The sequence below is a fragment of the Phaenicophaeus curvirostris genome, chromosome 12 (genome assembly GCF_032191515.1).
Source record: "Phaenicophaeus curvirostris isolate KB17595 chromosome 12, BPBGC_Pcur_1.0, whole genome shotgun sequence".
Taxonomy (NCBI): Eukaryota; Metazoa; Chordata; class Aves; order Cuculiformes; family Cuculidae; genus Phaenicophaeus; species Phaenicophaeus curvirostris.
Genome location: NC_091403.1, coordinates 18,707,467 through 18,730,808, shown reverse-complemented (window position 1 = coordinate 18,730,808; position 23,342 = coordinate 18,707,467). Strand labels below are relative to the sequence as shown.

Below are 23,342 nucleotides of genomic sequence, written 5' to 3'. Positions count from 1 at the left end.
ATTTCCTCTTGTCCTGTCCCCTGTCACCTGGGAGAAGAGCCCAGCTCCCTCCTCCCCACAGCCTCCTTTCAGGTAGTTGGAGAGAGCAATGAGGTCTCCCCTCAGCCTCCTCTTCTCCAGGCTAAACACCCCCAGCTCTCTCAGCCGTTCCTCATAAGGCCTGTTCTCCAGCCCCCTCACCAGCTTTGTTGCTCTTCTCTGGACTCGCTCCAGAGCCTCAACATCCTTCTTGTGGTGAGGGGCCCAGAACTGAACACAGGATTCGAGGAGCGGTCTCACCAGTGCTGAGTCCAGAGGGAGAAGAACCTCCCTGGACCTGCTGGCCACGCTGTTTCTGATCCAAGCCAAGATGCCATTGGCCTTCTTGGCCACCTGGGTCACTGCTGGCTCAGGGGAAGCGGGCGGGGGCGTCCCGGCGTGCACTGCGGTCCGCGCGGCGAGACTACAGTTCCCAACAAGCTTTGCGGCCCGGCGGCGACTAACGGCGGCGAGGGACTAGCGGGACTACACCTCCCGGCATGCACTGCGGCGCGCGTAGCGTCAGGGGTGTGGCTTGACGCCAGCTCCCGGCGTGCCCCGCGGCCGTTGCGGCGGGCGGCGGGGTGGGGAGCGGTGTCTTGGCTTCTCGGAGCCGCCGCGATGCCCGAGTGCCCCGAGCTGCACCTCGCCTGCCGCTACATCAACGCGCGGTGCGCCGGGCTGCTGTTCTCGGGCCCCGTGACGCGCTCGGCCGTGGCCCGCGGCCCCGCCGTGCCCTTGAGCAGCGAGGCGTTCGCCGTGCGCGCGGCGGCGCGGGGCAAGGAGCTGCGGCTCACGCTGGCCCCGAGCGGGCCCGACGCCGCCGACGCCGCCCTGCACCTCGTGTTCCGTTTCGGCATGACGGGCTCGTTCCGGCTGTGCCCCGCCGCCAGCCCCCCCCGCCATGCCCACCTCGTCCTGCGCACCCGGGAGCTCCCGCCCCGCGCTCTCTGCTTCGTCGATCCCCGCCGCTTCGGGTCGTGGCGGCTCGGGCCGCACTGGCAGCCCGGCCGCGGGCCCTGTGTCATCACCGAGTACCGGGACTTCAGGTGAGCCCTTCCCGCTCCGCTTCCGCACAGAAAATGGAGCAGCCTTGAATCATAGAATCACCAGGTTGGAAGAGACCCACCGGATCATCGAGTCCAACCATTCCTATCAAACACTAAACCATGTCCCTTAGCACCTCGTCCACCCGTCCCTTAAACACCTCCAGGGAAGGTGACTCAACCACCTCCCTGGGCAGCCTCTGCCAGTGCCCAATGACCCTTTCTGTGAAAAATTTTTTCCTAATGTCCAGCCTAAACCTCCCCTGGTGGCCATTCCCTGGAATGGCCATTCCCTGGTGGCCCCCCCTGGAGGCCATTCCCTCTCGTCCTGTCCCCTGTCACTTGGGAGAAGAGCCCAGCTCCCTCCTCTCCACAACCTCCCTTCAGGTAGTTGGAGAGAGCAATGAGGTCTCCCCTCAGCCTCCTCTTCCCCAGGCTAAACACCCCCAGCTCTCTCAGCCGTTCCTCATAAGGCCTGTTCTCCAGCCCCTTCACCAGCTTTGTTGCTCTTCTCTGGACTCGCTCCAGAGCCTCAACATTCTTCTTGTGGTGAGCGGCCCAGGACTGAACACAGGATTCGAGGAGCGGTCTCACCAGTGCCGAGTCCAGAGGGAGAAGAACCTCCCTGGACCTGCTGGTCACGCCGTTTCTGATCCAAGCCAAGATGCCATTGGCCTTCTTGGCCACCTGAGCCCCTGCTGGCTCATGTTCAGTCGCTGTCAACCAACACCCCCAGGTCCCTCTCCTCCAGGCAGCTTTCTAGACAGACTTCTCCTAGTCTGTAGCTGCACAGGGTTGTTGTGCCCCAAGTGCAGGACCCAGCATTTGGCCTTGTTAAACCTCCTGCCATTGGTCTCAGCCCAGCGGTCCAGCCTGTCCAGATCCCTTTGGAGCCTCCTGACCCTCCAGCAGATCGACACTTCCACCCAGCTTAGTGTCATCCGCAAACTTGCTAAGGGTGCACTCGATGCCTTCATCCAGGTCATTGATAAAGACATTGAACAGGGCTGGACGCAGCCCTGAGCCCTGGGGAACCCTACTTGTCACTGGCCTCCAGCTGGGTTTCACAAGGGCTTGGGGTGCTGGCGGTTGAGAAAGTCGCTGCCCCCCCTGCCCAAGAAGCGTTCAGGGCCAGGTTGGATGGGGCTTGGAGCAGCCTGATGCGGTGGGAGGTGTCCAGGCCCATAGCAGGGGGTGAAACTGGATGGGCTTTGAGGTCCCTTCTAACCCAAACCATTCTATGAGTGTTTTTCCCATGAACCTTCCGAATGTTCCGTGCTTTCTCATAGGGAGAACGTGCTGAAGAATCTAGACGACAAGGCTTTTGACAAGCCTATCTGCGAGGCCCTCTTGAACCAGAAGTTTTTCAATGGCATTGGGAATTATCTCCGCGCTGAGATCCTGTACAGGTAAGGTGCGCTGAGCCACAACTGCTCTGCTGTGGAGGTTTGATCACCATGAGTTTGCTGGGGCTTGACGGCTCCTCGGCTAAGCTGGGTGGGCCTCCTGCCCCGTAGACATGGGCAAGTGACGGAAGCTAGAGTTCATGCTGCTGTGTCACAGATGGACTCTCTCAGGTTGAAGATCCCTCCCTTTGAAAAGGCTCGGACCGTGCTGGAGGCCCTGAAGGATCAGGAGCAGGCGCGGAGAAAGAAGGTGGGGAATGACTGGTGGTGTAGGCTCAGGAAGGGGCAGATTTCCAGACAGAGACCATCCCAGGGATTTTATCAGCCTGTGTCCCTGCAGGGATGTCTTGGCAGCTCCTGGGATCCTCTTGCCTTCTGTGCAGGGAGTTGGGCTGAGCTGAGAAGCGTTCCTGATTCGGGTTTGGGTTCAGTAGTGGTGGAGGTAGTTCAGTTTGCTTCCAGCCCCCAGCCTGGGCTCAGCCGGCTTGGGCTCTGCTTTGGGCTTAGCTGGGCACGAAGCTCTGGTTTGGGGCTGCTGTTTCGGGCTTGTTTGGGGCCAGTTTCAGGTCAGGCTTGTCTCCTCGCTCTGATGGGGTGGAACATTGTCACAAGGTCCTTGTAGAGCTCGTGCAGCTTCTGCCCACTCTGCTGTTGGGAGTATTTGTTGCTCCAAGTCCTTCCCAACCCAACAGCAGGCATTTTCCCTTCACAACTATACCTCTTGCTGCATGGGATCGTTCTCCTCCAGCATGTTGCCATCCTTTGCTGTAAACACCCATGTCTGAGCATGTTTGCCCCTCCAATGGAGTGGGAAATGGGGCAAAGCAATTCTGTAACCTCATGCCTCTTGCTCATGTTCACACGTGGCTGGGCTGGCGAGCTGTGACAGCTCCCTCGGCACGTGTCTGCGTGCCACACTGCTGCCCAACAGCACCTGCCTTCTGCCTCCAAGAAGTCTCTGAGGGAAACACTTTGCATGTGTCAGATTTCCGGGGAAGGCTGCAGGCTGATCTTGATCCCCTGGGGGAGAGGATGTGGCTGTTTTAAAGTAGGATAAAAACAGTATGATTCTAGAGCCATTTTTACAAAGTGTTTGTGTTCTTGGGTGCTAATGTGCTGTTCAAAGCTTACAATGGGGTGAGCTCAGGGCTAGCAGCTGGTGGGGAATGTGGCAGCTCGTCCTCCAGAAGGCAGGAGATGTGGAATTTGGCTGCTGTTAGGGAGGAGAGACCCCAATGAGGGCAGAGTGGCTGCTGGTGACCTCCCTCCTCTTCTCCACCCTTGCAGAATGCCTCCCTGACACTGAGCAAGAAGCTGAAGCTGAAGCGGGACAACCCGGATCTCCTGGAGCTGTGCCACACCGTGCCCATGGAGGTCATCGCAATGGGTGAGGTGATAGGACAGGGAGCTGGGGAATAGGGATGGCTGGGGCTGGTGAGGAGGCCTGGGCTTTGCATTCCCAGCAAGCAGAAGGCTTGGGAGGGCACCCCAGCACCATGGTCACTGCTTCCACTCTACTTCTGTCCATCCCTTTGCAGAGAAAAACTTCCTTGAGCCGGATCACTTGGATAACTACGCTGCTTTCAAGAATTGGCTGCAGTGTTACATGGTGCCTGGCATGAACTCCCTGCGTGACCGCAATGGCAGGACCATATGGTTCCAGGTAGGAGTCTGGGGTCGCTGCCTGGGGCTGGATGCCCCGTGAATGCTCCTCCCAGGAGACACCAGCTCATTTCCTGCTTTTCAAGACCTCCCACCATTACGCTGTGTCACTGGGGGCACCCCTCTCCGACAGACGGCTGTGATGGCTGGATGTGAGGGTGACACCCTCCATCTGGTGGCCATGGGATGGGAGGCAGCCTGGAGCAGAGGGGTTGATGGTGGGAATGGGGGCTTGGGTGGGCTGTCAGCCCGGTTCCCCTCTCCTGTGCCCCATATCCAAGTGAGGTGCCGTGGTGGGGCTTTGCAGAAGGAGCAGGGGCTGACAGGACAGGTCTCGAGGCACAGGGCAGGCAGAGCAAGCCCAGCTTCTCTGGGAAATGTGGTCTATTCCCTATCATTGCCCTGTCTGCAGGGTGGAGAAGGGGCATGGATTCTGCTGCCAGCAGAATGACTGCTCCAGCCAACCCTCTGTCGCCTTCCTTGCAGGGAGAGCCTGGTCCCATGGCTCCCAAAGGTGAGTGTCTGCTCTTGCCCCGGGTGGGCTGGAGCCTGGGAAGCCAGCCCGTGGGCAAAGGCAGGAGCAAACCCCTCTAGCTGGGGCGCCCAGGGGCCTGTGACAGCCGGTGGCACTGGAGGACAGAGCCCACTAGCCCCAAGGCTTCCCACCAGCGCACAGGGCACTGCTGTTGTATCCGCAGGGGACTTTTCCAGGGTCCCCTTCCTCACCTGCCAGGCTGGGAGCGGGAAGGGCTGCTGCTGTGCTCTCCATGGGGCTGGGAGGGAGGAGTCCTCTTGAGCCATTCCTCCACCCTAGCGCCAGTTCCTCAGTGCTCAGCTCACACATTATCCAGGACCCCATCCCTAAGAGGCCGCTGTGCCACAGCCTGTCCTGAGGTGCAGGTGCTCTGCCCTTCTTGCTCCACCTGACCTGGCCACGTCTCCTCACACAGGGCAGGCGTCCCGCAAGAAGCGCACTCGGCTGAAGGCAGATCCCGAGGCGCTGAAGGCAGATCCCGAGGCACTGACCCCCAAGGTAAGCAATGTTGTCACTGATGCAGCTCCTGCTGGGTCTAGAGGTTCTCCTGTTCCCCCCGCCCTCCTCAGGCTGCTCTGGGATTCACAATGAACTCGAGTTTCTTATCAGCTGGTGGTCCAAGCACTTTTCTGCTGCTGAGCTCTGGCTCTGATGCCCACCCAGGTCACAACGCGTGCCTCGAAACGGCGTTCCGGAGCTGCAGCGAAACCCCCAAAGCCAGCTGCAAAGGAGGAGGCTGAAAGGCCGAGGAAGGGACGTGCTCGTGCAAGGCAGAAAGCAACTGCTGTTCCAGCCTCATCTGAGCCTGAGGTGCCAGTCAATGCCAAAAGAAGCTGCCGGACAACTGCCCGCAGGGGCAAAGGTGAGGCTGGCAGTCCCTCTGGCTTTCAAATACGATGCTAGGGCTGTGGGAGCACTCCCTCCTGTCAGGGGAATGCTAAAGGGCAGGAGAAAAGCTAGTAGGGGTTCACAGGGTGGAATCAGGCACTCCCTCACCCTCTTAACTTCTTGTTTCTCTCTTCCTCTTGCAGGAGCAGCCCCTGCTGTGTGAGTGCCGTGAGCTGCCCTCCTCCTGAGGGCTACTAACATCTCGGGGAGGCTGCCTGGGTTAACACTGGGGAGAAACAGGGCTGCTCTGTCTGTGCTCACGCCTGCTTGCTGCCTCCACGTTCTGGGAAGGAAAAGCTGGACCAGGTGCTGGGGCTGGTTTATCCAGCATCCCTCTGCTGTCCCTAGGCAGCTGAGGGGGATAAGGGCCACAGGCCCCACACTCTGCTGGCCTCTGACCTCTCCCTCCACCTAAAACTGCATTCCCTCTTCCTTCCCCTCTCCCCTTCCTGGCTGTTGCCTGGATTGCTCTTTTTAGCTGACTAATAAAGTATTTTGTGTAGAAATTGCTGCGCACACCTTTTCTGCGCTAAGGATAACACCCCTGCACCCCATCCTCTCCCCTAGATGGGCTAGAGCAGGCTTCCCCTCCACCTTGTCCCCCACACTAAAGGTAAGCTCTGCCTCACTCGTCCCAGGAGCAAAATCCTGGTGAGGGGGACACCAAGAGAGCAGCAGCTACCATGGAGCCCCTGGGAGGAGGCAGATCCGTGCCGTTACCAAGAAATAAGCTAAGAAACCAGGCTGGAGCTTGTTCTTCTGTAATGCTCTTGTTTACTTGTGTTCCTCTTCCGCCAGGGCAGTGCAGGAGGGAGGCAATGGGAGAGGGGAATGTCTTTAAATTCACTGCCGGGTTGCAGCTTGTTGCTGTTTGGGTCTGAACAAGATGAAGGCTGAGATAGGGGAAAGTTGCTCCTCCCCAACCCCCCTGGGACGGGAGCTGAGCCCAGGTGCAGCCAGACAACCCTAATTCATGCTAGTTGGGAACTCCCTTGGGCCCTGGTTGGGCAGGGGGAACTGTCCTCCTTTCCTGAAGAACATGGTTGTTCTCAAGCACTGCTCTCCACTGGCTGGGTTGGGGGCGAGGGGGAGGCTCTGCCCTTCCCTGGGACCACAACCTGGGGATGGGGGAAGCCCTCAGGCTTCGATTTGAGCTCACAGTGTTGGTCCAGGTTGTTGTGGCAGCAGCAGGGGTGACAGAGGTGTCACTGCCTCAAGACCAAGAGGACGGAGAGCACACGGAAGGGTGTGAAGGAAAGCCTCAGGCCCTGCTGCTCCAGCAGCAGGTGGCCCTGTGCAGCCGGCCGTTCCAGGAGGTCACAGCTGAGGAAGAAAGCAAGGGGTGAGGCTGCAGCAACCGATCTCCATCCCCACAGCCACCTGGCCCTCCAGCCTGGACTTACAGCGTGGCGTCCTTAATGGGGAGAGAGGTCTGGAGCCAGACGACAACCGTGCTGCCGTGCGCCTCATACAGCCGAAGCACCAGGGCGTCAGGTCTGTCCTCGGCCTTGCGGGGGGACAGCGCAGAAGGGAGTTCAGCAGAGTGAGACCTGCACATCCTCTCCTTCACCTGGGGTACAGCCCGACCCACGCGACCGCAACTGGGTGTGTGTGCACGTTCCTGCTGCTGCTGCGATCCCTGGGGCGAGTGTCTGCTGGGGGGCTGGCATAGAGGGCTGCTAACCCACCTTGTCCCCAGCTAGCAGGACATGCAAGCCTGAGGGATCCCTGTTTCTGCTCAGCTGAGCCTCCCCCTGGCCCAGTGTGGGGGAAAGAGCAAGCTGTGCTTAACACAGAATCATAGAACGTCCTGAGTTGGAAGGGACCCACAAGGATCAAGTCCAGCTCCTGTCCCTGCACAGGACAACCCCAACATTCACAACGTGTGTCTGAGAGCATTGACCAAACGCTTCTGGAACATTGTCAGGCTTGTAGAATCATAAAAACATTAGGAATCATTAACAACAACAGTGCAGCCTATCTGCCCTTGCTGCTTCCACCTGTGGACTCACCTGCTTGATGGCCTCTAGCACGACTGCAGGTGAGCTGAGAGAAAAGGCACTCCAGGCTGGGCACTGAGCAGAGCTGGCTGGGACCACATGGAGCGGGAAATTCAAGTTATAGGCACACTGGATCACACCAGCATCCTGGAAGGAACCTGCAACGCAAAAAGGTCTGGCCAGCCTGCCAGGCACAGCCAGGTGCGCTCACCCCGAGGCTCACTGGAGCATCCTCCACCCTGCGTGTCCCCCCAGGGCTCTGCCCCTCACTCACCCTGGTGAGGCATCACGGCATAGGTGAACTGGTGGTGCCCGATGTCTGCTGTAGCATCTGGGGACTTGGGTGCTCTCAGCCTAAGGCAACGAGAGGTAGGTGAGAACGGTGTCCGGTGTCTTGGCAGCGTGCTCAGTCATCCAGTGCCGAGCCCAAGGAGCACTGTGCCAGGACATCTGCCACCTCCTGCTTCCTCGAGGATGGCTCCTGAGGTGGAAGCCAACATGCTGCTGGTTTCTTGCAGCCGCAAACACACCCTAGATGAGGTGTCCCAGAAATCATATCGACCTTTGAAGAGTGTTTTCCTGTGAAAGTTGTGGCTGATGGAGAGAAACTTCATGATGCTGAGTTTCTTTTAGCATAGCATAGCTGTTCCTTACCTCTCCTTCAGTCTTCTCGCCTGGGGGCTGTTATACACACAAATTACTTGGTGTAAATGTGGATCTGATCTCTCCTGCACTATTTGTGAGCATAATTCATAGCAATTACATTATCTTAGTCAATTGTAATTAAGCCAGCCAAAAGTTTTCAGACTAATACCAGACTATTTCCTTACTAACGCGGATCATTTAGGACCAGGCTTTGCCTTGACTTCCAAGAGACACTCAGGAGGCAAAGTGAGCGCTGTGCCCCCACCCTCACGCCAGCCCTAACTCACAGTGAGAGGCTGAGGACGTTCCCGTGGGCTGATGCCCCGTATTTGCAGTCGTTCAGCAGCGCCACCCCAAAGCCGTGCTCGGAGAGATCCAGCCACTTGTGAGTCCACACCTGCAGGCGGCATCGAAGGACACATTGACCACCCAGACCTCCTGCCTAGGAGCAAACGTGGCCCCACCATGGGAGGAGGGGACCCCCTTTCCTCTCACCTCAAACCGTGCCCAGTCCCAGGACGTGTTCCAGTGCGTTGGCCGCTGCAGGTGCCCGAACTGGATCTCGTAGGTGGCATTTGTGCTCCGGACCTTCACGGGGAACTCTACCTTCAGGAATTTGTGAGCCTCTTTCCATTCAACCTAGATGTAGTAACAGAAAGGCATCACCACGAGGAGCTGACACGCAGAGGCTGCACTCATCCTTCCCCAGTGCACAGCAGCAAGCTTGCAGACCAAGGGAAATAAAACCGCAGTACAATCTGAACACAGAAGAACTGAAATGTTTCTCTTCCACCCCTGTCCCTCAGGATCCCCACTCTTGGGCTGATTTCCCCTAAGGCAGAGGGGGACAGGGAGCAGGGGGCTCCAGGGACGGAAACAGGAGGGGGAACACAATTGAGATGTGAGGTTCAGCTCCTCAGCTGCCTGCAATTTGCAGTAGCCACTGGCCAAACCTGGGTCAGGAAGCGGAGGTACGGGCACGCGGCATCCAGGATGATCTCCTGCCTTAAAGTGCTGCTTTTCCCAATCTGCAGAGAGAAGCTTGCACTTCCCTGCAGGCCCCCAGCCAGGGTGATTTCCAGAGGCTTCAGCAGTGTTGTCACTGGCTTCCTAGAAAAAAGGATGAAGGCAGACCTGGTCTCACCCTGAAAGATCCAGGTTCCCAAGTCCCATTCCAGCCTCCCACACAGCAGGGACTCCCTTCTCCGGAGTGAACGCTCCATTGGAGCTATCGATACAGCTAGGACTGACAGGGAGACAAGAACCTCGGAGCAAAGACAAAAACTGAGCAGTGCATGCTCTGTCCCTTTACCTGGTTTCTAAGTGATAATCCATCACGTCCCAGGCATCCCAGTACAGGGGAATATCATCAAAGAGGGCAAACTGGTTGGCATGGCAGCCATCGGGGACTGACTCTCTGTAACAAAGTAGAACAGAGAAACAGGAGCAGAAGAAGACCTGGCAGTGGAGAAGGGCGTACAGTGGGACGAAGACCCAAGAATGGTTTGAGGAGCCTGGTTCCAGTACCTAAGAGACAGACTTACCTCTCAGAGCCCACCAGCTGGAGTGAGGTCAGGCGTCCCATCGTGTCCAGGCAGACTGCAATCACCCCATTCTCCATGGTGATAGAGCCATCTTCCTTCAGGGAAAGGACAGAAACAGATTTCACAGACTCACAACTGTGGGAGCCCAGTGCCCCAGGTGCAAATCTGGTGTGCGAACTTGCTGTGTCCAGAGCTCACAGCCCCTGCATTCCCTGGACGTCTCCCCAGCCAGTCTTTGATGCAGGGTACACACCTCTGAGGACAACCACTGCTGGCTTACCTGTTTCCTCACTGCCACAGGCTGAACGGGCAGCAGTGGCTCCCTCACAAGAGCATAGCCCATGCTGGGGACTGTCACTAGCACTGGAAAGCAAAGAGGTTCTGTTCCATCTGCTCCAGACCTAACCCGAAGTCACTGCGCTGCCCTGCTGCTCTTATGTCAGATCTACCACCTCCTTCCACACCCTTCTCTTCTTCATCCGTTGTTTAGAGACAACTGAGGGCTGGAGCACCTCCCATATGAGGCCAGGCTGAGAGCTGGGGCTGCTCAGCCTGGAGAAGAGAAGGCTCCGGGGAGACCTTAGAGCAGCTTCCAGTACTGAAAGGGGCTCCAGGAAAGCTGGGGACTGGGGAGGGGCTCTGGATCAGGGAGAACAGGGATAGCATGAAAGGGATAGTTTTCAGCTGAAAGAGGGGAGATTGAGATGAGACCTTAGGAAGAAATGGGTGGGGAGGCCCTGGCCAAGGTTGCCCAGAGCAGTGGTGGCTGTCCCCTCCCTGGAGGTGTTCAAGGCCAGGTTGGATGGGGCTTGGAGCAACCTGATGCAGTGGGAGGTGTCCCTGCCCATGACAGGGGGGTAGAACTAGATGGGCTTTGAGGTCCCTTCCAACCCAAACCATTCCACGAACTTGAAACGGGATAAAGTCCCAAGTAGCAATATGACAAGACAGCAAACCCTCTCCAGGGCAGGGAGAGGCAGAGTATTTCTTTGTTAGCTGTCTCTGCCCCATAAGAAATTCTGATGCAGGAGTAACCCCTGAGCCACACATACCCAGGCTGTCTGTCCCAGCCCTGGAGATCACCTCGGTTCGTTCCCAGGGCAAAGTGTTCAACACGAGGGTGCTCTCAGCGCTCTCAGCCTTGGGCTGCAGCAGTTCTCTGCATAAGGACTGCACAGCTTCCTCCCGCAGCCGAGCGCCAGCCCTGCGGATCTCTGAGCAAGAAAAAGGCCCGAGTTAGATCCACGCAGGGTGTTTCTCACATCTGAGAGCACTCCTGTCACTGCCGTGCAGCGTACACACACACTTTAACTGCTTCCAAGCTACAAATACTAATTATCATTAATTATTATTATTATCTATTAATAAGTAATTAAAGTTTGTAATGATTCTTGACTTTGTTGTTACAAGATTATAAGGAGCTTTGCCAGCTCAACTGGAAAATTGTGGTGCTATAATAAAGCAAAGCTACTGCAAATGCCTGTGAGCAGGCAGGAGGAAACTTCTGCTGGGTCTCCTGGCACGCCAGCAGCAAGCAGAGAAGTCAATTAACTGAGGACGAGGATAAAGGTGAAGTCCAAGATTCAAAAGTCGGCAGCCCCACCAGGCAGGAGCCAATGTGCTCTAATGGATAAGAGCCCTCCTAGCCAAACTCCCTGCTCACCTGCGTAGTACTGCAGGGCATCCTCAACCACGAGCTGGATGCAGCTGCCTGGCAAAACGTCGTGGAACTGGTTGAGCAGTAATAACCTAAAGCAGAGAGCAGAGACCAGGAGAGACCACTGAACTTATTCTGGTTTAGCAAGCCCTATTTACAAGATGGATAGACTTCATAACTGTTTTCTACCTTCCCATTAACAAACACTTGAGAAAAGGATTTTTTCCAGAGCTCCCTTTAAATTCCTTTATATCAGGACTTGTCAACCCTCATCTTGGTAAACCACAACCATGGAGAGAAAGAGCTACTTTTCTTATCCCTCTGGCTATCAGATATATTGTTGCACAAGTTCAGACAAGTCAAAACTGGCAAGCAATAAGCTTAGATCAGAAATGAAGCTTCCAGCCAGCAGAGTAGTGAGGCCTTGAGGCTCTCTTCCATCAGCAGACGAGTGACCATCTCACCCCATCTGAGCTGCCCGATAACCACCTGCACCGCTATCACCCAACACGTCCAGGCTAATTTTGGGACACTGATAGCAAGGATTTCTGCCCACGCAGGGACAAGGAGCAGTTGGGAATGGGGCGCGGCACCCCAAGAGCAGCCAACTCTTACATTGAAGTCCCCAGCCTCCCCACCATGAGCACTGCCACACGCTCTCACCTCCAGAGCCGCTGCAGCTGGCTGGCAGGATACTGGAACGTGCTGCTCTGCGCCACAGCCAAGGCGCTGAGCACTTCCACGTCATGGAGTATTCGCTCGCATTCCCTATTCCCCTTCTTTATCTGAGGTCAAAGCAAGGAGAGAAGCAAGATGCTCAGAAGACCGGTAGCTAGGAGAGGATTTCTCACGCCAGCTGCAAAAGCCCAGCTCCAGTTTGGTTTTTGTAGGTGTCATGAAAATGGAGACTGGTCCCCTTCCCTGGGAACGAGGCCGTCTCCATCCTGTGTGTGCGGTCACCTGGGCTTGGGTGGTGTACGTGCCATTGTGCAGCTCGAGGAAGAGCTCTCCCACCCAAGTGTGCAGCTGCGATGACTCCTTCTCCAGGACGGAAAAGAGTTGGTCAGGAGTGGAGATCTGAACCCTGCAGGAGGACAAAAGCACACACAGCGATGAGACAGAGAAGCCTGGGACGCAGCTAACAGGGAATTCTGACCAGAAAGGTGACATCCCCAGAACCGAGGCCTCAGAAACACCAACACAACCACATGCACAGCGTTCTCCTCAACCTCCTCCTACCCCTCTTCAGCTCCACGCTGCTCTTGCTGCCTGCCATGGGACAGGGACATTTCCCAGGCACCACTGTCATGCTAGTCCTTTGTCCCACAACTCAGCTGAGGGCTTGTGAGCAGCTCCAGGCCACCCCGTGTACCTGTTCTTACAACCCTTGATGACAGAGGGGCTCTGTCTCCCTGACAATCCTTCCCAGTTCCCTGCACTCCTTTGCACACCCTTTCCTTTGGCACCGCTGAAGGCCAGGCCTGGCTCGAAACAAGCACTTCCACAAGGAGGGAGGAAGGGAGCTCTCCTCTCACCTTGGCAGCCCATCTGTGTCACTCATTCTCTTCATCCTGTCCAGCATCTTCTGCGTGGGACCTCCTCCTCCATCTCCAAAGCCAAAGAGGAGAATGCTGTGGTTCACGCGCCCTTTGTCCTTGTTGTTCTTCACCGTTTTCAGCATCTAAAAGGAATTTTGGAGAGCCGCGATCCCCTGGTGCCCAGCCCCAGCTCCACACAAGGAAGCCAGGGAAGTCTTTGGGATGCAAAGCCCAGTCCTGCCCCTCTTCCCCAGCCCAAAGTGCCAAAGAGGTGCACAGAGACAACTCGGAGGCAGGCAAGTGATTGCCAGGTACCCAAACAGCCTTTGTCCAGCAATGCTGCCAGCTGTTCCGCTCCCTTCCCAGGCACTGCCCTCTCCCAGGAGCCTCAGATCTGGCCCCAAGAGGCTGGCCCTGCAGTTCACTCACCTCCTCCACTCGCCCGTGCATCCCATAGGAGTCGCCGGGGGGAAAATGGGTCAGGACTTGGGAACCATCAATGCCTTCCCAGAAAAAGGTGTGATGCTGGAGGAGAGCCAAAGGAAACTGTGGTGTCTCATACAGCCCCCACTCTGTGCCAAAATGCTAAAGCACAGCCCTATTATTCCCAGGAGTTCCCAAAAGGAAACGTCTGGTCATGCTACCAGAAAGAGACAAATCTGTCTTAGCTCAATGTTTCAAGACTCCTGAGCTTATCTCTTCCCATGGAGGGCTCATTTCAACCACATCAACATAGCACTCATGCACTTAAAGCCCAAGCCTGCTCGCAAGCCCTGTCAAACACAAAACCCACCACCTTTGTCACCAGGGAAGTGCATGGGAGACAGGGACTTCAGAGCCCCTTGAGGATTCAAGCCATGCCTTCTCTTTCTCTCCATGGGGTTGCAGGATGCCCTGACACATCAGTGCAAGGTGACAGTTATACGAGGATGGGGATTGCCACGAGAGCAGGGGACAGCAGAGGAGCAGCTGGGTTGCCATCTGCTAGACCTGCACGCAGGTCACAGCTTCCCATTGGAAGCAGAAGGAGCCTGTAGGCCAGGGACCAGCTGGGATCTCTAACCATCCTCTTTCCTTTCCTCTCCTCTAAAGCCTAACAGGACATTGCTACCGCCACAAACTGGTGGCTTCTGCAAGAAAAGCCTGTGTCAGCTGAGCTAAAGGACTGTCTTGACCTGTGGAACAAATAAGTCCAGCCCTGCTGAAAGAAATCAGCAACCACAAGCTCATCCCCTGGGGAAGAAGGAAAGCACAGCTCACCGGGAAGGTGTTCACCAGATTCCAGCTGAGCTTCTGTGTGAGGAACCGCTTGATCCCACAGCCACGCATCAGCTGGGGCAGCTGGGCTGAGTATCCAAACGTGTCCGGCAGCCAGAACTGGGAGCAGAGGTGACAGGAGCAGAACAAGAGAGACACACGTGAGTCACACTGGCCACAAATCACAGCCTGCACTCATGGAGGGTTTCTTGGTAGTCAGGCTCTAAGCCTTTTTTGCAGGGACTTGCAGAGTTACAGAATCCTTAAAGTTGGAAAAGACCTCTAAGGTCATCCAGTCACACTGCCAGACCAACACCACTGTGCCCACTGAACCATGTCCCCAAGTGCCACGTCTACACGCTTCTTGAACCCCTCCAGGGATGGAGATGCCATCACTGACCTGAGCAGCCTCTGCCAGGGCTTCACCATTCTTCCAGTAAAGAATTTTTTCCTAATATCCAATCTAAACCTCCTCTGGTGCAACTTGAGGCCATTCCCTCTCATCCTACCCCTTCTTATTTGGGAGAAGAAACCAGCAACCACCTCGCTCCAGCTTTCTTTCCAGGAGCTGCAGAGAGCGATGAGGTTTCCCCTCAGCCTCCTCTTCTCCAGGCTAAACAGCCCCAGGTAACACAGCTGCTCCCAGAACCCCTGGGCCTCAGACCCTTCCCCAGCTCCTTCCACTTCTCTGGACACTCTCCAGCCCCTCAAGGTCTTTCTTGTACTGAGGGGCTCAAAACTGAACCCAGGATTCAAGGTGCAGCCTCACCAGCACTGAGTCCAGGGGGTTGATCCCTGCCCTGCTCCTGCTGGCCACCCCACGGCTGACCCAAGCCAGGATGCTGTTGGCCTCCTTGCCCACCAAGTCCTTTTCTACCAGGCAGATTTTCAGCCCCTCTCCCCCCAGCCTGGAGGGTTGCATGGGATTGTTGTGCAGGACCTGGCACTTGGCCTTGTTGAGCTTCATCCCATTGACCTTGACGAATGGATCCAGCCTGTCCAGACCCCTCTGCAGAGCCTTCCTACCCTCAAGCAGATCGACACTCCTGCACAGCTTGGTGTCATCGGCAAACTCAGCATTTGATCTCCTCCTCCAGATCGTGGCTAGATTAAACAGAACCAACTCCCCCATGGAGCCCTGGGGACACCATTCACCACAACTCTCTGGGCTCAGCCACCAGCTAGTTTTTTTAGGCAGTGAAGAGGACACCTGTGTAAGCCATGAACAACTGAAGCTGTGCTGGAGAAAGAGTAATTCTAGAGACCTGCCAGGGATCTACAGGCAATACAACCAAGACCTGGGCTGTGGTAACTGCCAGGATAGCTGGGGCATTAGATCTTCACTCATCACAGCTTTAGCTGCAGAAAATAGACTGCTGTGAGTCACCTGAACATGATATCTGGAAGGCAAACCAGAAAGAAACCCTCATGCACAGCAAGAGGTGAAAGGAGATAGTACTCAAGGAATTTGAACTGGAAAGGAGTAAGTACCTCTGAACAGATCCAGCCAAACTGCTCCTGGAAGAACCGCTGTCCCTGCAGGAACTGTCGCACCATGGACTCCCCGCTGGGCAGGTTCCCATCCTGGGGGGAAAGCACAGGGAGTCCCCACGGCAAGTCGGGCACCGGGGAAGGGGAAGTCTTGCAAGCACCTCATTCCCACCCACCACCACCTCAACCCAGCAGATCACAAGGAGGGTGAGAACAGAGCTCAGCAGAGGGCGAAGGGAGGAAGAGAGCTCAGCCAGTTCAGACCAAAGCTCCTTTCTCAGGGAATGGGATGATTTGAGAGAGGGATGGCATTTCTGCAAGGCTACACAATGCAGACACCTGCTGTCTTCTGGGACAGGAGATCATCACCAACCAGACAGGCTCAGCAAAAGCTCTGCTCTCCCCATCCAGTGTCAGAGGAATGGTGCAGGGAGGGTGCAGTGAGCCAGGCTCCCCAAGCTTCTCACCATTTCCACCCAGGTGCCTCCAACGGGAATGAACCGCCCCTTTGCCACGAAGTCCTGAATCTGTACGTAGAGCCCAGGGTACCAGCTCCGCACCCACTCGAACTGCTGCGCCTGCCGGAGCACAGAGACCAGCCTCAGCTCCCACCACACTGCTCCACATCAGCGTCCCTCCCCTCTGCAGCTGCACAGAGCTCTCCCAGTCAGCCCCCATCTCGTTTTGAGTCATGTTTTAGCTATGAGCAGAAGGAGAGCTTCCTGAGGGAGATCACTCACCTGGGAGCAGGCAAAGGTGAGCTCCGGATTGCGCTCCATCAGACGGATCACCGTGACCCAGCTCCGAGCGCACTTACGGATGGTCTCCTCATACGGCCACAGCCAGGCTGCGGGGACAGACACAGCCTCACTGCGGTTATCACATAGAATCATAGAATCAACAGGTTGGAAAAGACCCACTGGATCATTGAGTCCAACCCTTCCTACCAATCACTAAACCATGTCCCTCAGTGCCTTGTCCACCCATCCCTCAAACATCTCCAGGGAAGGTGACTCAACCACCTCCCTGGGTAGCCTCTGCCAGTGCCCAATCACCATTTCCATGAAATATTTTTTCCTAATGTCCAGCCTAAACCTCCCTTGGCGGAGCTTGCGGCCATTCCCTCTCATCCTGTCCCCTGTCATTTGGGAGAAGAGCCCAGCTCCCTCCTCTCCACAACCTCCTTTCAGGTAGTTGGAGAGAGCAATGAGGTCTCCCCTCAGCCTCCTCTTCTCCAGGCTAAACACCCCCAGCTCTCTCAGCCGTTCCTCATAAGGCCTGTTCTCCAGCCCCTTCACCAGCTTCGTTGCTCTTCTCTGGACTCGCTCCAGAGCCTCAACACCCTTCTTGTGCACAAGCTCCTCTGGGAAAGGAGCTGTGCTGCCATTTGCAGGTCAGCCAGGGAAAAAGCAATGGCAAAACGCTGTCCTTTGACTAGAAGCCTGACAGCAACGCATCCTGGGGCCTCTACATCCCACGTCTCCTGCTGCCTTTCTGTTGTGACCAAAGCCCTTCCAGGGACTGGAAATTAAGGGGTGAAGTCCAACAGGTGGAAGACAGCAGTCTGTAATCTACCCCTCATCACCAGTTGCCCTGCTTCAGTTCCAGACCAGCACAGAGGTCCCTTTCCCTTCCCTTGGGGTTACCCAGTGCCTGGAGCCCCAGGGCTGGCAGATCTTCCCTCGATCAGCACACCCTGGCCGTCAGCAGAGAGGGAACACTGTGCTGCTCTCACCAGAGTCAATGTGGCAGTGACCCACGGCATGGATGGTGTGCTGGCTCTCGCCATTCCTCTGGCTGAAGATCGCTGCAGCCAGGTCACGAGCAGCAGGGAAGGTGGAGGGGTCCATAACATCACACACGTTGATCATCTGGTTGGCAGTGTACAAGGCCTGGAAACTCCTCTGGTTTTCTTCCCCAAGGAGCTGGAGTTGGGAGTGAGACTCTGAGCTCAGCACAGATCTCTGTATCACCCAGGATGCCACCTGCCTCAGGGAGAACCTGCTCCCTCCTTCCAACATCTGACTCCACCAGGGGTAAACACTGTGTCCCTCCTTCACAGACACAACCTTACGCCTTTGCTCATGTGCCTTCTAAAGCCAGGTTACAGACACACCCATCCCAGGGTGCTCTGGTCTAACAGATCCTGCCTTGGAGCAGAAAGTAGATGAATAAATACCTGTGGCTTCTTTTTTCAGTTTTCATAGAATCATTGAACATTGGGTTGGAAGGGACCTTAAAGCCCATATAGTCCCACCCCCTGCCATGAGCAGGGACACCTCCCACCGCATCAGGTTACTCCAAGCCCCATCCAACCTAGCCTTGAACACCTCCAGGGATGGGGCAACCACCACTGCTCTGGGCAACCTGGGCCAGAACCTCCCTACCCTCACAGCAAAACATTTATTCCTGAGATCTCATCTCAATCTCCCCTCTTTCAGCTTAAAACCCTTCTTCCCTGTCCTATCCCTGCACTTCATGATCAAGAGCCCCTCCCCAGCTCTCCTGTAGCTCCTTTCAGTACTGAAAGGCTGCTCTAAGGTCTCCCCAGAGCCTTCTACTCCCTCCTACTCTAGTTAATGTCATTTATGCTAAAGCAGCAGGAGTAAACATCTGCTCCTCCAGGGCCTCCTGGTGGGAGGAGATAAAATGAAGTTGTGGAAGGAGGTGGAAAAGGTAAGTGGAAGAGAAGGAGCTCACAGACCTTGGCCATGTCCAGCAGTATTTCCAGATCCATCAGCAGTTCATAAACATCCCTGTTGAAGATGACCAGCTCAGCCTTGCTGAGGGTGAACCTCCTGTCAGGGTCTGGAGGGGCGATCAAGCTTCCCTTGCCGGCCCCAAAGAGTCCGTTGCAGGCCAGCTCCACGTACAGCGTGAGGCTGGAGAGCAAAGGGAGACCATCAGGGAGCAGATCATGAGCCATCAGCTTGGAAAGCCCATTCCCCTCCCTGTGGTGGGACTGGCCCAACCTGAGCAATGGGTAGAGCCCCTCATTGCCAGATAGTTCCGAGAGCACCTGGATGCAGACAAGGGTGTCCAACCCCAGCCTCTTGGCTCCCCGTAGCAGCCAGGGCTCTGTCCAGGCTGGCCACCCACCTGTGGGGCTCTGTCTCTTTCAGGCTGCTTGTCAGGATGTAGCTGGTCTTCTCACCTTCCTTAGTTAAACCCTGCAAGAGGAAATGGCGTATTAACATGTGTTTTCAAAGGTCCATGGTGAGGAATAAGCTTAGGTTGGAAGTGAAGCTTCCACCCAGCAGAGTAGGGAGACTTTGGAGCCGTTTTCCAGTGGGAGAACCAAACGGCACTGATATGCTCTCCTCAAACCTAGCCAATACCACCACAGAGCAGGCAGGGCTGCAAAAGATGACCTTGAATCACCCTCCCACCCCAAAGCAGGACTGAAGCTGACGTGTGTGACCAGAGTCTGTCCCACTGCTCTTGAGAGCAGTGGAGATTCGCATCTAGGGCCCAGCACTTGCAGGCCCTTCTTCCAAGGCAGATTTGCTAACACCCAAGCAAGGAATTTTCAGCTGTTACCGGTTTGCAGACCAGAGTTTTAACTCCTAGCAGGGGGCAACCTCTAGAAAATATGACTCAAACCCACCAGGGAGCAGGGGCCAAACTTTGGAAGGGGCTCACAGACCTGCTGTGGTCCACCAGCACAGCATGGAAACCACGAGAGTAGCCCTCTCTCCCACCCCACGTACCAGACTCTGCACAAACACTTGCCCCTCTCTGCACAGCAGGCCTGCCTCTGTTTAGAGACAGCTCTCCTAGTGCCTAAGACATCACCAATTGAGGCTAAACAACTCCACAACGGCATAACCTCCTTCTGTTTTAACTCCTGACCACTCTGTCTGGACCTCTGCTTGTTCTTGGTTCTCTCCTGTTGGTCCCCATGTTGTTTTATGCCTCCCAGCTCACGTAGACATTCCTCTGCAGAGTATGTAACAAACAGGAGGGTTTCTTTTACCGTCCCACTGCAGAGGGTAAGGGCGATAACTGCTCTGCACATAGCAGAGACCCAGCAGGGCTAGCACTGATCCACACCTCCTTACCTGCACAGGCTGGGCGTCTCGCCACACCATGGCCTCCCCATCGCTCTCCCAGACAAAGTGCACCTCCTGCCCTGCCCACGCCTGGGGGATGCTCAGCTCCACCTTAAACCAGCACGTCTCCCACCTGGAAGAGAGCAGGCAGCAACTTCAGCTCCCTGTGAGAGAAACCATGCTTCCTCGGAGTCTCTGCGGGAAAAGACAAGCAGGGGCACAAGTTCGGTGTGCTCAGACGTGATAATGCTACCTGTCCGTACAGACCAAAGCTCCAAACATGACAGAGTCTGGAGGTGGCTCCCCATGCTGTGACGCTCTGTCAGATTAAGCAGCGTGCAGTGCCTGCATGTGCCAGCCTTGTTCTGCGCTGGTTAAATGTACCGGGAATTCCCTTTCCCATCAGCTGCTGACCTGATCGGTCACTCTTTCACCAAAAGAAACTTCTACCTTGCTCCAAGCGCTGTTTTCAGTCGTTTGAGAGTCAGAGATTCAACAGCAAGTTCAAAGCTAAGCTAAGTAGGGTGATCTCTTTCAAGCTGACAGGGACTGAAAAACTGCTCCTCCATCCCCTACAGCAACCCAGAGGAAACCATGGCACACCAGGACTCAGATTATGCCTGGGGCAGGGCAGTTTATCAACACGCTTGGACCTGTGACCCCTCTTTTCACAGCCCTTAACCCCTAGGGCCAGCTTGTGAGGAGGCACAGCAGACCCAGGGGTCAAGGAAGATCAGAAGGCAGCACACAAACCAGCATACAAACCCTGTGGTGCAGGCCCCGACCCAGCCTCTGCTGCCACCCGGAGAAAGAGGGGGTGTCGACCACTGCCAGGAGAACACCAGTCTTCTCCCAGCCCTGACAAGCACGCGGATCCCACAGAGAAGCAAGCACCAGGGTCTCAACCATGACTACAAACATAAGCTCTCACATCTTGGTCTGTTTTCTCAGTAGATCTCCCAAGGGCTTCTGGGCAGGCACCCTTCATCTCAAGGTGGAAGGTCATTCTTTCACGAAGATGATCGAAGGGCTGGAGCACCTCCCATCTGAGGACAGGCTGAGAGAGTTGGGGTTGTTGAGCCTGGAGAAGAGAAGGCTCTGGGGAGACTTTAGAGCAGCTTCCAGTAATGGAAAGCTGGGGAGGGGCTCTTGATCAGGGATTGCAGGGATAGGACAAAGGGGAATGTTTTTCAGCTGAAAGAGGGGAGATTGAGATGAGATCCTAGGAAGAAACGTTTTCCTGTGAGGGTGGGGTGGTTGCCCAGAGCAGTGGTGGCTGCCCCATCCCTGGAGGTGTTCAAGGCCAGGCTGGATGGAGCTTTGATCAGCCTGATCCAGTGGGAGGTGTTCCTGTCAATGGCAGGGGCTGGGACTATATGAGCTTTAAGGTCCCTTCCAACCCAAACCAGTCAATGATTCTAAAGCACACAAGAGGGTTTCTTCACTACCAAGAGCTCACTACCAAGAGCTTGTGAGGAGTCATACACATGAGTAACTCTGAGACACAAGCTCCACACCCACCACGCTCATGGCACCACCAAACCTGGTACTCACGTGGGCCCAAAGGAGTCTCCCACTTTAGCCGGTCTGAACTCCTGCCTGATGGCCTCATCGTAGCGAATGCGCCGCGGGGTCTGGAAGCAGGAAAGTGATGCCAGTGGGCAGCGATCTCCAAAGAGCCTGCGGTCAGAGATGACCAGGACACGATTAACAAGGCAAAAGCAGCAGGAACCAGCCTGGTGCAGGGGGATAGAGACCACCCCGCTCTCCCAACATGGTTTTATCATGCTGCTACCACTTAACACCCTCACATCAACTGACACAGAGGAGGCTGGAACTGGATGGGCTTTTAAGGCCCCTTCTGACCCAAACCATTCTATGATTTGTCATGACAGAATTGTGGAATGGTTTGGGTTACAAGAGACCTCAAAGCCCACCCAGTTCCAACCCCCCTAACATGGGCAGGGACATCTTCCACTGCATCAGGGGCTCAAAGCCCCATCCAGCTTAGCCTTGAACACCTCCAGGGATCGGGCAGCCACCACTGCTCTGGGCAACCTGGGCCTGTGCCTCTCCACCCAAATCTTGAAGAATTTCTTTCTAATGTCTAATCTCAATCTTCCCCCTTTCCAGTTGAAAGCCATTCCCCCTCATCCTATCACTACACAATGAAGGGGCCCGTTGGAGGAGGGCCCCGGCCGTGTCCCATCGAGGAGGGCAGGGGGGCAGAGACGCCCAGGGGCAGGGCTGTGCGTGCTGACAGAGGGAACTGAGCCCTGGGGACAGCAGCATCCGAGGGCAGGGGCACCCACACAGGAGACCCCAGTGCCCAAGAGTAGGGACCCTCCATGAAGACCCTGATGTTGGATAGCAGCGACCCCGCACGGAGACCCTGGTGTTGGGGAGCAGCGACCCCGCATGGAGACCCTGGTGCCCAAGGACAGGGACCCCGCATGGAGACCCCAGTGCTGGAGGGCAGGGACCCCACAAAGAGACCTCAGTGTTGGGGGACAGGGACCCCGCAAGGAGACCCCTCATGTCCCAAGGGCGGGGACCCCACACCAAGACCCCAGTACCCAAAGACAGAGGCCCCACAAGGAGACCTCAGTGTTGGAGGAGAGGGACCCCGCATGGAGACCCCACTGTTGAGGGCAGGGACCCTGCGTGGAGACCCCGGTGTTGAGGGCAGGGACCCCACCCCGAGGCCTCAGTATTGGAGGAGAGGGACCCCGCATGGAGACCCTGGTGTCAAGGGCAGGGACCCCACAAGGAGACTTTAGTATTGGAGGAGAGGGACCCCGCATGGAGACCCCGGTGTTGAGGGCAGGGACCCCACACCGAGACCTCAGCTTCTGAGGACAGGGACCCCACATGGAGACTCCGGTGTCAAGGACAGGGATCCCACACCAAGACCTCAATGTTGGAGGGCAAGAACCCCGCAAGGAGACCCCCCATGTCCCAAGGGCAGGGACCCCACACCGAGACCCCAGTGCCCACGGACAGGGACCCTGCAAGGAGACCTCAGTATTGGAGGAGAGGGACCCTGCATGGAGACCCTGATGTTGAGGGCAGGGACCTCACACCGAGTCCTCAGTGTTGGAAGAGAGGGACCCCGCATGGAGACCTTGATGCTGAAGGCAGGGACCCCACACCGAGGCCTCAGTGTTGGAGGAGAGGGACCCCACATGGAGACCCTGATGTTGAGGGCAGGGACCCCACACCGAGGCCTCATTGTTGGAGGAGAGGGGCCCCGCATGGAGACCCTGATGTTGAGGGCAGGGACCTCACCCCGAGGCCTCAGTGTTGGAGGAGAGGGACCCCGCATGGAGACCCCGCTGCCCCAAGAGCAGGGACCCCACATCGAGCCCCCGGTGCCCAGGGCAGGGACTCCTCCCGCCGCCCCACCTGCCGCGCAGGTTGCAGTCGGTGAAGTAGAGCTCGGAGAGGAACTTCTCCCCCCTCTCCAGCGCCGATCGCCGGTGCCCGGGGGCGGCCATGAGGCGGGCGGCTCCGCGCAGCCGCAGTGCGAGCGGATCCCGGGGCCGGGAAAGGCGGGGAGAGCAGGGGGAACGTGTTTACATAGGGAAGGGGAAGGCTTAGGAA

General features: G+C 56.5%; 2 protein-coding genes across 4 annotated transcripts; one reads left to right on the top strand and one right to left on the bottom strand.

Annotated features, from left to right (window-relative positions):
• Positions 1-632: 632 nt before the first annotated feature.
• NEIL1 (nei like DNA glycosylase 1) lies at positions 633-6,053 on the top strand. 2 transcript variants are annotated; one of them, XM_069866971.1, is made up of 9 exons: positions 633-1,067; positions 2,354-2,473; positions 2,642-2,720; positions 3,758-3,857; positions 4,009-4,133; positions 4,619-4,646; positions 5,083-5,165; positions 5,331-5,529; positions 5,705-6,053. In XM_069866971.1, the coding sequence occupies exons 1-9, from the start codon at positions 640-642 to the stop codon at positions 5,716-5,718; spliced, it is 1,176 nt and encodes a 391-aa protein (XP_069723072.1). In that variant the 5' UTR covers positions 633-639; the 3' UTR covers positions 5,719-6,053. The 2 variants fall into 2 exon arrangements, with proteins under 2 accessions (XP_069723072.1, XP_069723071.1); XM_069866970.1 differs by having other exon boundaries at positions 5,699-6,053.
• Positions 6,054-6,306: 253 nt separating this feature from the next.
• Positions 6,307-23,238, bottom strand: MAN2C1 (mannosidase alpha class 2C member 1). Of its 2 annotated transcripts, none has more exons than XM_069866698.1 (26): positions 23,145-23,238; positions 21,294-21,419; positions 19,749-19,872; positions 18,787-18,857; positions 18,392-18,569; positions 17,423-17,612; positions 16,428-16,534; positions 16,155-16,265; positions 15,688-15,780; positions 14,200-14,316; positions 13,369-13,464; positions 12,937-13,082; positions 12,362-12,485; positions 12,065-12,186; positions 11,408-11,493; positions 10,797-10,958; positions 10,025-10,107; positions 9,745-9,839; positions 9,513-9,617; positions 9,154-9,310; positions 8,696-8,839; positions 8,488-8,597; positions 7,830-7,909; positions 7,568-7,713; positions 6,959-7,062; positions 6,307-6,878 (listed from the first exon to the last, which is right to left on the bottom strand). In XM_069866698.1, exons 1-26 carry the CDS (start codon positions 23,234-23,236, stop codon positions 6,761-6,763), a joined length of 3,087 nt encoding a protein of 1,028 aa, XP_069722799.1. In that variant the 5' UTR covers positions 23,237-23,238; the 3' UTR covers positions 6,307-6,760. The 2 variants fall into 2 exon arrangements, with proteins under 2 accessions (XP_069722799.1, XP_069722800.1); XM_069866699.1 differs by lacking the exon at positions 23,145-23,238 and adding an exon at positions 20,671-20,796 and having other exon boundaries at positions 21,294-21,313.
• Positions 23,239-23,342: the final 104 nt, after the last annotated feature.